The 14,998-nt window shown below is 42.2% G+C and overlaps 1 protein-coding gene across 6 annotated transcripts in view; it reads right to left on the bottom strand.

Annotated features, from left to right (window-relative positions):
* Nucleotides 1-3,189, bottom strand: part of ANKS1B (ankyrin repeat and sterile alpha motif domain containing 1B) — a gene marked incomplete at both ends in the record, with an annotated part of 442,540 nt that extends 439,351 nt beyond the window's left edge. For all 6 annotated transcript variants that reach the window (XM_084267805.1, XM_084267813.1, XM_084267814.1 and 3 more), the window contains one exon: nucleotides 3,056-3,189. In XM_084267805.1, coding sequence (XP_084123931.1) covers nucleotides 3,056-3,189 — 134 coding nt within the window. The remainder of the gene's footprint in view (nucleotides 1-3,055) is intronic.
* Between the last annotated feature and the right edge of the window lie 11,809 nt (nucleotides 3,190-14,998).

The raw sequence follows: 14,998 nt of genomic DNA, 5'->3' as shown, positions 1-14,998 counted from the left end.
CACCTATAAAACAATCATACAAAATCTTGCCCTGTTTTTCCCCCAAGTACCATAAGATACACTGAATCAGAAAAAAAAAAAAAGTTATAAAAATGAAAAAAGGAGCTCAGAGCTCAGATACTTTGTTCCTTGGTTCAGATAACAATTGATGCATATTTGTCAATTCATGAATATAAAATTTAATTCACATGGTACATCATTACCACAAAGCAAATTCCCACCAAAAAAAAAAATTGGTATCAAGCCAGGGACAGTTCAGCCACATAAACTGAGCACTTAGAAGAAATCCAAAGGGAAAGTGTTTTGCTTCTTAGACCAACGTATCAGGCACAGTATTAGTCCATTTCTATGCTGAAAGACTTGGCCTTTCCCAGCCAAATGCTAGGAACAGCATTGCGAAAAGGAGCAAGAAAAAGGAACCCATGTTGCTTTCTCACCACAATGGGACAGGTACATCTCTGGGGCACCAGTTTAGGAACTGAACAATAATTATGATCAGTGAAACACCAGGAGTTCCTGTCAAACACAATGTATCATAATGGTTCTATAAAAAGAAGAAAAATATGTCCCTATATTTTTTCCATTGCTTTCTCTTTATTGTAACTTCCGTAAGTACTTTTTAGTCTAATAAACTGTATGCAAATGATACTTGTAAGCTACTTCAATTGATTTTCTATTGAAAAAATATTCAGATCCCCCCATCCTCAATTCAAACTTTCATACTGTACAATTATGGCTCTTCTACAACTTTTCTATTTTCAGTAAGTGTTGATTTCCTAAACAGGATCAAGATGTTCATGAGTCCCTTTCAGTACCTCCTTTTGTTTCCATGTGTTCTGTACCAAGACAGATCCAACCTTAATCTTGCATGTAATTCTGGACTTAATCCATAATTACTGGCATCAGTTAGATCTTGCAACATACCAAAAAAAGGTATATTAAAATACCTAGCCTATATAATTCTTCCTTGAAAACACTTTCTATAATGCATAGTAGCTTCTACTTTGAGCTTTGGCAGGGGGGTTGGACCTGATGATCTCTCGAGGTCCCTACAATTCTGTGATTCTGTGATTCCTGGTGAAGTCAATGTAATTGTGAAGATTCTCTCTAAAAAGCATTACGTTCAATAATGTGTTAGATTGTGAATGCTTATGCATCCATCCATTACTGACTTATTTTTAAATGTATTCAAATAACATATTTCTTTAAAATGAGAAATATTTTCTTTAATTTTTGAAGTTACAAGTGCCACAGACATTCTTTATAACATTAGTGAGAAATATCATGAATAAACCAGTACGTTTTACTTTGCGTTACTTGACTTTAAGCTAAGTGAACTTCCAGGAAAAGGAAAACAAAGAAACAAACAAAAAAATACAACCCAAAACAAACCCAAAAACCTACAGTTAAGTTTACAACCAAAAGTACTTAAATTCTGAGTAGCAATGACTGTCATGACCCATCTGCATATACAAAACACATGGTTAATATGTTCCCTACACAAAAAATAAAACATTGCTGTTTAATTAAAAAAAAAAAAAAAAGAAAAACACAAGCAAATACACTCCCTCTGGATATATAGAACTTAATGATGTACAACATGAAAGCAGCAGTGCAAGAATGTAGCACAGGCATTAGCCCTGAAGAGAGTCACTACACAAATCACGCAGAAGAACTGGATTATAAATGGCTAGTCATTGCACTGAAGTGAACTTTCTTCTGTACTTACAAAACATGGGGCTCGCCTTTTAAGACTCATACTTTTAATTCCACCTGGCATACTCCTGGCTAAGCAGCCTATTCAAGTATGGTACAAAAAGCAATCATGTGGTGTGTTTTGATTTTGGTCAATGGGCTACTAATTAAACAATGGTGTGATAACTAATTGAACTGGAGCACTACATAACTTTGGCAAACTATGAATATCTGAACTGTTGTTGTTTACAGCACTAGACCCTGCTTTAAAACAGAAATAGTTTTTAATAGAGTTTAATCAGGTATAATTTGGACAGTTTCACTAAATTTCCTGAGAGGGAACACTGAAATAATACAACTATATTGACAAGGAGGTACTGGCAATAGAATCACAAATGCAGTTTTATTTAAACAATTTCCATTTCTCTGAGCCTTTTCTTTCTTTAAAACAAAACAAACAAACAAGAAAACCCCAAAACAACAAAACAAAAATATAAACAGCCCAACCCAATATTCAAGTTCTAGGTCAACAGTGTTTCAGTTCATTTTGTCTTCTTTTGCTATGCCTAGTGTAGTATTGAGCACTAGCACTGGACTATGTGCTGCAGACCTCTTGTTTGAGCACTGTCAAATGTCATAAATGCTTTTGATAATGCTGTTACTTAAAAGCACGATGAAATTTAACATCAAATCCATGCTGTAAATTGCCTGAGATATGGCTTAAGACTAAAGTTAAGTCCTTTCACCCAACATAGCCAATAACCCAGTTGGACTCCACTATATCCAGGTACCTTGAAAGTCATGCTGCTCTTACTTAACCTGCTCCATAAGTTTTACACCTCCTCTGCCTCCATGATCTCTCATAAAAACGATTTTCTTTCTTTGTTTTGGAGGCTCATTACTACAGCATGCCTAATTTCTTCTGCAAGTGAGGGTAGTAACTATGGGTAAGGGTCTATGGCTTTTTACACAGAATCCACAATGCAGTGCCTTGTCTGTGATTAATGCTTCCATCAGTGATTAAAAGTAGCAATTTGGAGATGAAATATCAAAGGAATGGTAATTATGATGTTGTGCATATTAGCCCAGCAATAAAAATAGAAGTTGTGCACCACAGCTAGTAGCAGAATGAACAAGTACCTTACAGACGCATTGAAGGCAAGAATTTCAGTATCACTACACTAATAAAATGACCGCCTGTGACTTTAAGCACAGGCACACTTGTACTTGGCTAGAGAGTGAACCATTTATTGTTACTATGAAGGATGCAGCAATGGAAATGAAGATGAGAGGGGCGATGATGATGATAGTGAAGAAGAGGTTAATATCCCCAGCATCTGATGGGGAACGATGTCCCTACCTCAGTAAGCTGGATAAGGGAATAGCTCCAGATCCACTGCCCAGGATCCCTCCTTTCCTCCCAGAGAGGAGTTTCTCCACCAGAGCCACATTCCCAGTGCGAGCAGCTTCCAGCAGTTCCTGGTCCTTTCCCATGGTCAGGAACCGAGCAGCCCCCACGCACCCCGCCGCGCACCAGGAGAGCTACACACCCCGGGCCACAGCGGCCCCCTCTCGCCACAGAACGCTCTCCCCTCCCCAGACCCTGCCTCAGAGCAGAGCAGAGATTCCTGCAGTCCCTTCCAGACCAGCAGGAGCAGCAGCAGGAGGGAGGAGGAGAATCACCTCCTCCTAGTTTCACTGGATCATTTCTGGGTGGAGTGTGGAAGAGAAGAAGGGGGGGGGGGGCAGAGGGGGGGGGGGGGGGGAGGAGGACGAGGCCAATAAAGAACCTCCCCCCCCACAGTCCCATGCACACACCCCGGTCCCTGGCCTGGAGAATGGGGTGAGGGCAACGGGCAGCCTTAGCCTCCGTGCCCGTGGCCGGGCGGGCTGTAGGGAGATAACGACCCTCACGGACGGTCGGAAGAAGGGAGGGGCGGAGGGCGGAGGCGCAGCCCTGACTTGCCAGGCCCGTTGCTGGGGAGACGCGGCTGCCGCGCTCTCAGTGGCTGCCCGGGCTGGGTGCCCCCTCCGCCCGCCCCAGCCCTTCTCCTTCGCCGCCGCCGCCGGCGCGGAGGGCCCCGTGCCTCCGCCCTGCAAGCCCGCCCGGCCCCGCCCCGCCTCGCCCGCCCCTCGCCAACGGCAGCGCCTCGCGCTCCACTGCGGTGCCGCGCGTCGGCCGTTGCTGCGGGCCCGGGGCGCGAGCGCGCGCGGGGAGCGGCGCCCGCCCCTCCAGGAGCATCGCCCTCGCCCCCGGCGGCGCGAGCGCCCGGCGGGGCCGGCCGTGCCCGCGGGGGGCAGCCCCGGGGAGGTGGCGCCTCCTCGCCCTGCGGATGGAGAAGGGAGGGACCCGGGTACCGGGGCGAGGGCGGGTGGAGGGCGGAGGAGGGTGGTCGCAGCTCCTGCCGCCGCTGAGCAGGCCGCGCGCGCCCTTGGGTGCGGCAGGGGGGCGAGGCTCCGCTGCCCCGCGGAGGGAGGGAAAAGGGAGCCCCGGCAGTGGGGGGCGGGTTCCTGAGGGGCGCGGGGAGGTCCGGGGCAGGTGCCGCGGCCCTGAGGCGAATTAGCGGCGGGTATGGTTGGGTGGGGTTGAGGGGACCGCGGCGTTGTGTGGGGGTGAGGAACGCCCCCCCTCCCACCCCCCGGAGAGGGATTTAGCCCCGTCCGGGCAGGCGGCAGGACGCTCCCGCACAGGTACGAGCCCGTTTTCCTTGAACAAACCCGTGTGGGCAACAAGGAAAACCCGGGCCCGGCTGAGGGCAGCAGCAAAACTGAGTTGCTGGCTCGGGGAATCTAGCAGATGGGACTGCTCGCACCCATCACACGCCAGGAGCGTGGCTTTTTACCGTTCCAAAGGATGAGAGGTATAGCTGAATGTATTCGGTGTCAGATCCAGTCACCCCTCGTTCTGGTGCTCTTGTTTCTGTTACTGGTTTCAAACGTGTGACCTTTTGGATTGTATGGCTTTTACGGGCGCTGAAATTAACCATTCTTTATGGTTTGTTGGGTTCTTAGAAGCTATGCTGAAAATATTCAGTACTGGCCGACCCACAGGCGCATCCTTGTTTAATGCACCGCTTGATACTGTGCTTCTCAGCAAAGCCAAATTACAGCCCCTCGCTCCTGATTGAGTTCAGTAATTTGTGTGGGTAGAACCATAGGTACAACAGGCAAGCCAGTTAAGACCCCCTGCCATTTCCCCAGTCAGATCAGTGGCATTCTCCCATGAACAGTGCTTACAAGACGTAAAGCGCAAAATAGTGTGGTGGTAGGCAGGATTTTCATGTCGAACGTTTTCAGAATGTTAATTATATGCCAGACCTATGGTACGTTCAAGTCAATGGAAAGGCATTTTGATGTCACAAATGACTGGGCTTAGTCCCTGTCAGTAACAGCTTTACAGGTGTTTTCATGGCTTTGTTAGCTAATTAAATGATTTCAATGTCTTCAAACTCAATAGAGATTTCTTTTTTTGAGTCATATTTTCTGTTACAAAGCAAAAAAGTAATCAAAACAGAGACCTATTGTTCCACTATAGTTGTCTGCATCAACAAAACTATCTATTTCTTAGCTAGAAAACATAATTTACCTGGTTTGGCTTTTTTGGGATGTTAAATGTCTTCTCCAATGTTATCACCAGGACACGGACTGAGCACTGGCATAAAATTATTAGGTGGAGAAACTCTGTAACTACAGCCTTTCTGAGTGAAGGAGTCTGACATAAATAGCAATTTTAAGGTCTGCTTCTGTGATCACAAGTGTTTCATTACAGTTTAAATAAATAAATGTATAATCACACGAATTAGGATTTACTGTTTAAGTCCTTAGTCACACCAGAGTCACAGTGGAAAACAGTAATTTAAAGCTGGAGTGAAAACTTAGGCATCTTGTTACCGGCCACTTGAGCATTAACTAGTTCCAAAGCAGTTAGCCTCAAACTTAGAATACCCATGCGTTCTGAAGCTTCTTGATGTCCTCTGTTAAGGTAGCCACGGTTTCCCTTCACTTCTGCCTTGCATCTAGTTTTGTATGAGATCACACGCGTCGCCTGATAACCACCTTCTCACATGTATCCCCTGCATGTATCTGTTCATGCTCTGTGTGAACAGATTTCCTCACGTTTGCCCAGAGCTTCTGAAGAGGCACCATTGTTTTCTGAAGAGGCAGCCGTGTTCTCTGAAGGGCCATGTGTGTAGCACCTGCGTGCCTGTGGGGAAATCGGATTGGAAGCAGACACGAAGGAAAACTCGGGGTTTCTTAAAAAGTTGGATTGTTTATGTAGTTGGATCAGCAGATGGCAAATATGACTCAGTATAAATTGTTACATAATTCTTCTTGGGAAAATAAAATTCTCAAGACTGTGCTCTAATTGAAGAGATCGTCCAGAAAGCTGTTGAAGAACAATATGGAGAATCGGGATAGAAATATCAATGGAGCAGATGCGTGCAGTAGCCAGCAAATTCAAGGAGATTTTTTATGAATGTAGCAAGGCTCAAAACATACCCCAGTAAATCCATCAGCCTAGAGCCCAATAAAATCGTGAAGGCCAAACAGAGGATTTAGTTTCATAGCAGAAATAGAGCAGAAAATGGTTATTCTATAATTTTGAAAAGTAATAAAAGAATTTGAGCAGCACTAGTGAATGACAGTGTTAAACATGGATACATTCTAAGGGCTACTGAAGTGAAGAATTCAGAACATAGGCTGGTCTGTTTCCAGAGATAAGATCAGTAGTGGACTATAGTAAGGAAAAAAATGTGCTAAGACTGAGTTGAATGTAAATGGTCAAACCTATTAAATCACGTGGACTCCTTTGTGGTTTTAAATGCCTTGCATTCTTTGTTCCTGGTAATCTTAGGACAACACTGTGGAGTGTTAAAAATTATATGTATGTTAAATATGTTAACTGGACGTAGAAAGTGGAAACATAGCCTTGTAATATACAGTGGCTACAGATGAGAAGAATAATTTAACAGCCAAGAGATCTTTCAAAACACTGCTTTTTGAGCAGTGCTTTCCATACCACAGCAGAATTTTGATTCTGTGTTTTTTGTGTTTGTGAAGACATTTTAAGTTATGACCACTGCAGCTGTCAGTGTCTAAGTGGCATCACACCTTCAGTCTCAAAATTTCTCTTAACACAACATATGCCTTACCTTCTGTTTTCTTCCATTTTCTAAAATACCAGAGAAAGCAGTTAGCCTACCTAGAAATTTTTTAACTGGTTTGTCATTTGGAAGGACTGGGAATGACTGTAATAAGCTAGGGCTTTCCTTAATGTTTTTACAATGCAACTATCACTCAGCTTTGTTCTCATTTCAGGGTGACAACTTCTTGATGTCCTCCTCCTGCAGCCTGCCATAGATAAATGCAAATTAAATGAGTGCTTTCTAACATTCCCTGACTTTTCCCCTCTCTGTTTTCAAGGAGAAGCATGGAAGGGGAATGAAAAAGTGAGTTGAAAGTATTAAAAAAACAAATTTGAATTAGTAAAAATAGTTGTGTAAAATAGCAAACATATTAACGTCATATTTCAGGACTGTCTATTATCAATTCTTTCATGTAAAGACAGAAGGAAGGTCTAAGATCCCTATTACAAATTCTAATGTATAGTTTGAATGAAAGCTCAAAATGCTGGAATAAACTGCCAGATCAGTTTGGCAGTACAAATAAATTAGAGTTATATAGGCCTCATTATTATTCTTGGTTTTGTACACTGATGGTAAGTCAGGGACAAAGGTTGTGAAGTGCCCAAGAGAAGGTGCTATTTCCCATGCACCTAGGTGGAAAGAGCTTTTCAGGCTTGATAGAGTTTTTTGCCCTTCTCAGTACATACATAGTTTACAAAACATACAGTGATCTTCAGACAATCTTCATGACTGGCTTTGTGTGTGCACTGCTCATCTAGGAGATACCTGGATGTCAGGCTCAGAGGTGAAGTCCAAAGTCAAGGCCCCAGGTGCACATCTGAGCATTTGAGGCCAGGCACAACTGTCCCTCGTGTCCTGGTTACCCCCTGGGTGAAATCGAGATGCCCATCAGCTTTCCTCTGAAGGCCTCCCCTCGTGGTAGGCTCACAAGGCAGGTGGACACAGTGGCCAGTTTAGCTAACTGGGACACACTGCAATACTGAAACGCTGCTTAGTTTAGCTTTCACCCCTGAAATATTCAAAAGGGCTTACGTACTCCCCTGCTGTACAAGCAAATGATAGAAACTGAAGGCACTGAACCCGGCTCATGGATATAGAAACACCGGGAGTGCTGTGGCTTCAAAAGAGCACACGAGCACTTGGACTTACCAGATTAACTAGAAGGAAGGAAGAAGCCATTTTTGATGACTGACTTATCCACAGCCATCCTCTCTCTGACGATACAATTCCAACTAGATGGTGTTTTCTTGCTTGATGCTTGCCTCAAGGCCTGTTGTCGTAGTGCCAGTTTCTAACGGAAGAGGACACACACAGACACGGGGCCCTTGGCGATGTTGCACAGTGGCGAGGTGCTGCCTCAGCATTTGCACTGGCTGACCCCACCACATCATGCACATGGAGCTCCAAACACACTGAAGAAAAAGAAATTACTGTTCTGTCACCCAGACAGTGACCTAGAGTGTCATCCAAATGTACCATGGGAAGCAAGCTGTGCTCCTCAGAGGGCTGCGCTGTCCCCCTGCTCGGAGGTCACAAGCACGTTCAGGCTGTGGGTTGTGTCTGTGCTGGAGAGCCGAGCCTCCAGAACACAGTGATGGGATAGTACTGACAGTAAGTCAAATATGTCTGCTGTGCCATTTCCAGTGCAATTGCGATTTTGATCTGATGGCAGATGCTAAGATTAACTGGTAGATCTATACATTTCTTTACATCTATTTCTTCCGTGACAGCAGGTGGGATTAGCAGTATAGTTATTCATCCACCCCTTCTGCTCTGTCGTAGGTTTACATCAGTTTGCTATCAAAATATGCCTAAGAGTATTTTTCATGCATTAGAGAGAAATGCAGAATGAAATGTGAATGCAAGTAGGTAAGAGCAGCATGCTAATTAGATGCCCTGATCCAGTGTGTGGTGACAGTTACAGTATTAAAGCTCTGCCTCTACTGCTCAGTGCACAGCTTGTTGCAATAAAAATAGCTTGTTTCTACCTTTGATACATTGCAACCTCTTTGGGACTTTAAACTAGTTCCCCCTGCTTGTCTTCGCTTTAAGGTATGTACAACATAGCCTACACATCAGATTTTGACTGCCAGAAAGAAGGGTCATGGAGAAATCTCAGCTGAAACATGGTCGTGGTGCGGGACCATGACTGGAAGTACAGGCAGCTGTTAAAATGGTGCACAAATGTCATCCCTGGCACTTCAGCAGCAGTGTACGGGAATGCCTCCACAGGGGAACTGGTGCACTCCAAGGGAATAGCATAGCTAGAGGAATTCTGCCAATGGTTTCCCTTTCTCTTTCTTTGTCTACTAATAGCAACTGTTATATAGGAATATATAGTGGTAAATCACTCCTCAGGATTCATAGAAATGGCTGAGCAGATGTTTGTGCAGCATACACACCTTCAGGTACGCTTATGGATACACACTATGATGACGACAGAGGCAGAATGTATTTGAAATTCTAACTCTGCTGCTCTGCAACACGTCGCTTCAAACCTCATTGGGTCCCAAGGAGAGGGGCTACTGGAAATGAATCTCACGTACAGCAGAAAATAGAAGATATTTAGGTAATGATCTGGGAAGGTTCAGAACGCTCTATATGTATTTAAAAGGTATAAATCTCAGACTGAGAGTTGGGCTGTAAGAGGTTTATATAACTAGGGATAATAGGAAAACATTTGAAAGGAGAAATACATGACAAAGAGAAATTTGTGATGAATGTTGCAGTGGGAATTGACATGGAACCAAATGGATGCAGCATTGGTAGGGTTTTTTTCCCCAAAATTAAATGGATATAGTGCTGTCAAACATACAGTGAAGAGCAATCTTCCACTGATTCTCTTACTAGCTGTAATTTACCAATCTTTGCAATTTCTAATTTTGACAGTTATTTTTAGCGCAAATGATGCAGCTTGCTAACTTTACACTGGAATCTTGGGTCTGGCCAGTGCTTTTTGAGTGAACATAACTATTTGTGGTGAAAAAGTGGTTGCCATTTCTACTACCAGGGCCTTTCTTTACAGGTCAGGTCCAAAGGGTTACTCCAGTTGCAGCCCCCATAGAAAAAGGTTTTATTTTTTTTAAACAACAAATGAAAACAACTTGCCTGGAACAGATTAAATTCCCCAAAGAGACTGAAGCAACCTTAAATCAAACACTCATGAAATTAAAATGGTGAGGTGCAAGCCTCTGTTTCACTTTGCCTTGGTATTAGATGAGTGGAAGGTAGGAAATGTGATGCTAGCAACTTTTAAGAGGCTTGAAGAAGCATTTGGAGAAGTCCTGAGTCTGATGACAAACTGGTAGATGTCTGGCTACATACAGTAGTGAAAATTCAGTACAGCCTTTGGAGAAGCAAGCCACGTCTCATAGATCTATTAGAGTTCTTTGAAGGAGTCAAAGAGCATATGGGAAATGGCAATTCAATCAATAGATCATATTCAGCTTTCAAAAAGTCTTTGGACAAGGTCCTCACTGAATATTTTTAAAGAAACTGAACTGTTATTGAATAAGTGGGACAATTCTCTTGTGACAAATGGTTAAGGGAGGGAATGTAAAATGAAAGAGTGGCCACTTTTCACAAGGGTGAGAGATTGCTAGGACAGCTGTGTAAAGTTCTCTCCTAGACCTTCATAAGTAAATGTAAATACACAGCATATTGCTTACTATGTTTTTGTACAGTACATGTAAGATGACACAGTGATTCTGATGTTAAGGGTACTCTTGCTATCTGCCAGGAGGGACAATTAATACCAAATTTGTCAGAGAGCACGATTTTGTGAAGCCAATACTTTGCTCCCAGCACAAGATTAGGGCCCCTTACATATTTTATTCAGTTAGCCCAACAGTAAAAAGGTTCTTCATTCTTAATTACTTCTCAAAGCCCCACAAAACAGCATTCTGGAGTGTTTATTAAAATTTGAAAGCGAGTCCTGTACTGCCTAGGGAAGAAAGTTATTGCTTTTTGCATGAGAGGACGTGGTTCTGCAGTGAATTTCTAAATCTCATTTATCTCTTGCGTAAGTGGATTACAGAGGAAAATATTAGCATGAATAATTTGTTTGCTAATGTGACAACTCTCTCATTTTCAGCCTTCAGACAACACAATAAATTTTGGTCAAAACCAATAATCGGTAAAGTCTATGGCTAAACCAGCCAATTAATTTGATTTACACTCATTATACATCTGAGCTGAAGGTGACTATCGACCCCAGGCAAAAAGCCCTACTAATTTTAATTCAGTAGCTAAGTTAAAGCTAAGAGCTCTGAGGCAGCAACATACACAACAAATATTAAATGCAAGATAAATGTTTCAAGAACACAACAGCGCATTGACCTACACCAGAGCATCGGTAGCAAAGGCAGCAGAGAGGTTTACAGGAGTATCTGTGACGCTCTTCTAACTGGAGCTGATTCAGCAAAAACACATTTAGGAATTATCCTTTGGATCCTTTTCCATAGGAAGAAAATTGGTACAGCTATTTGTGATAAATGTTCTATTTCCATATTCTATTGAGAGGATAGAGTGCAGAGACATACTCTGCTACAGATATGCAAATAGGCTGGCATCATCCTAGAAAAATATGCAATAATTAATGCAAAGTAATCTTTAATCAAATAATTAAGCATACCATAAATTTGAGCTAAAAGATCCCCCTCCAATAAAGAAATGCAGTGTAAGAGTGTATGAAACTGTGAATAACTACAGGAGAATGAATAATTTAAGCAGGAAAATTCTTGTCACATAAATCTGATAACCGCTGTGATGAATTTTTTTTCTTACATTTGTTTCTTCTTTCACACCTCTGAACCTGCCAAGCACTGTAGTTTCTTGAAAATAGGTTTTGTAATGACAAGTTAGTGAGCTTCTGTGACACTACTATTTTATCACATCATTCCTTTTTAGGGTGACATCCCATGGAACCTTTTTAAAATTGAAACAGCAAAACATGGAACTACCTGGTTTTATTTTGCTGTTAGTCTTTCATCAAACTCCCGCTTCCCTGAGCAATATCTCAGTGAAGACACTACCCTGCATTACCCTAAGGCCTTTTTAAGGTCTGGTTTGTTTCAACACCACTGCCATGGTGACAATGAAACAACAATTCAGGTTTGCTGAAGAAGCAAAGTAAATTTCTTTTGTTTCAGGTAGGGTTGTTTTTACATCAAATCACCATCTCTTGATAAGGTACCCAATCTAATGTCCGTTGTGTATACATGTCTTCATGGTATCTAAGCACTCATACCACCTGATGTAGTATGCAGCATGTCATTTATCACACATTTCTCTTGCCACAATTTTTAATTACTTTCATCTAAAAAAATCTCTTCATCTTTCTTTTCTACTTCCTTCTCCTCTTTAACTATCAGTCCATATTTCTCACTGGGAAGACTACCCTGTTAGGAGGGCTGTAGTGAAACCATATACCACGTTTAGGATGTTTGATTTACAGCTCTGCCTCATCCTTTTCTGAGGACATGCCTCTTCTGTTAAATTCTGCCAGTAACTTCAGCTCCAGTGCTTCAGCCTCAGACTCTTCTGGCAGGCCATTTCCCATGGATCTCAGGAACGGTACGGTGTGAGTGAAATCTCTCAACACCTGATCTACCACAGTCCCTTGTTATTTATGTCGGTTCTCCTGACAGGCATAAGAAGTTTCCAAGAGTCCTTAAAGTGAAGGGACGTCAACAAAGTGGGAGATCATGGCAGTGACACTCTAAGGGCAGCATTTGTCAGTGAGTAGCTAGCTGGCACACGCGGTATAGTGTTCCTTCATGTACGTGTTTTCTATCACCAGATGGGAAAAGGGGAAAAAAACAGTTACTGCCTATAAATCGCTAATTCCTGCTACTTTTGACCCCTAGCACCTGTAGATTTAAGGGCAGCCACAATGACAAGAAGGATGACAGATGTTCAGCCAGATAGGACCAAGTTTTCATGAATTTGGTACCCAGAATTTGGTCTGGTGTCTTGTTTTCCCTACACTTATTCCAAATACTTTCCCTTTTTCCTCTTTCCTGAGAGCAGTGACTTGCAGCAGCTAAATACAGGACATGTTTTGCATAATGGCAAGGCAAGAGATTAACTCTACATTGCCTTTGCCTGTTGAAATATTTTGTCAAGTCCCATTTCAAGGAGTCTTTTTAAATCTTCTTAACGCTATGACTTTGAAGGAATACTTTCCAGTTGCATAAGCTGAAAATGCAATGATAATTGCAAAGGAAGGTTTAAGAACCTCACCATTCAGGTCATGACCATGCTTAGATACATTATCAGATGAATACGAGATGGAAACCTAACCTGCCGTTTTCCACAAGAGTTACAAGTTGCCAGCTGTTAGTGACCTGGAAGGATTTATAATCCAGTTAAAGCAAATAGCTTTGATGCAGCTTTGAAGAATTTTTTCAATGAGTGTTTGCAACTTAACGTATTTCTTACATAACTCCTGGGTAGGAAATCAAATGCTGGAGATGATGCAGTTTTTTAATCATTTGAGAAGGCTGTTGTATAAATGTTTTCCAGTACTTAAGAAGTCTTTAAATAGATTTTTTTTTTGTGGGGGTGAATATTGCAAATGTATTGAATCTTATGCTTTAGATGGAAATGATTTTTCAGAACTCTTCCTGCTAAGTTTGACCAGAGAAACCTGATTTCTACACCAAATTCAGTTCAGGTATGTGGCTGTGATTGCACTGGTGTCCGGTATATTGTCAAATTCTGCAACACATTCCAATATATGCACTGCAAGATGACATCTTAAAAAAGACCAAAGCCACCCTCTCCACAGCACCTACCCTGAGTTGCAGTCTCTTATTAGAAATAAAATTTTAAAAATTAGGTGGAAGGAATAAGCCACATTAAGATTCCAGAGGAATGAAAAGGCTTCTGCTTTCTATGCTATTTTCTTCAACTATTTGACAAAAATAAAGCAACCCAATTCCTAGGGTAAATTTTATGTAGATTGCTTTTCCCTCTTAGTCATTCTGCCTGTAAGTTTTTGACTAACAAAACAAGATATTAAAAGGAATGACTCAAGATGCCTTACCACACACTATAGTGTTCATATAAAGTATCTCATTAGATTGCTGCACACTGAAGGTGGGTAAGGTAAGCATTTGTAAAGGATTACATTCGGTTATTCCCAAAGAAGCATAGGAAACCTCTATGTATGCTCCTTTAATTAAAAATGAGTGGAATAAAATCAGAGGGTTTTTCTGGCTAGCAAGGAAATGAAATAAATTGATCACATCAAGGTGGAGTTGTTCACCTATGCAATCATAGGAAAACCAGAAGTATTTCCCAAACTTTTTTAACAGATAATGAAGAAGCACAATAAATATGACAAACATTTTACTATAAAAGGGGAAATATGTACAAAAGTATGTTTGGGGAATATCTTTAAACCTAAAAGAGGGAAGAACGTCTTTCTTCTAATAAAGTTCAGGCAGTTCATATGATTTTTATGAGTTTTTAGAAGAAAAAATTAATATGCCATTAAAAAAGGCTGTAGAAACAGAGATAAGCTATCTAAATTAAAAGTGAAAAATATAAAATCATCTTATGAAATTAGTCATCAAAAGTTTATAAAAACTCCAAATTGTATCCTGACATTTTCTAGTTTAATGAATGAGACTCTTCACGAGCAAAGGAACGAGACGTGTGGGGGGGAGAGGAAGCCACAAGTGACTTGCTGGCGTGCCATCTAGCGGTGCCTACGTCAGGAGAGTCCCACTCACCCTCCTTCATTCGGGGTTGAAAGGAGAACGACCGAAGCGCTCGGGATGCTGAGAACTGCTTAAGCACTCCTTTCCTTATTTATGACGCACTAACAGCCAGAGGATGCAACGTGACGATTCCAAAACCTCAGCAATTACTAGAGCAAGGTAATTACACCGTGCTGAAAGCAGTGATGGCAGTTGCACCTTCCATGGTAAAGGAGCAGAGGTTTGCACCCAGACCTGTTCCACAGACACGGTGTTCAGCACTTCCCAGCTCAGGCTACTGCTTCTGAAGTGCTCCTTCATTCATGTCTCTCTCAAATGTTTCAAACACTTACCACTTAAAGGAAATCGTGGTGATTTCAGACATACTCTGACCTAGAACAACTGCATTAACCAGTTCATGCCTTAGGGTCCACACGCTACCAGCTTACT

This window comes from Gallinula chloropus (assembly GCF_964237585.1).
Source record: "Gallinula chloropus genome assembly, chromosome: 1".
Taxonomy (NCBI): domain Eukaryota; kingdom Metazoa; phylum Chordata; class Aves; order Gruiformes; family Rallidae; genus Gallinula; species Gallinula chloropus.
Note: the sequence above shows the minus strand (reverse complement) of the source record. Positions and strands in the feature narration are given on the sequence as shown.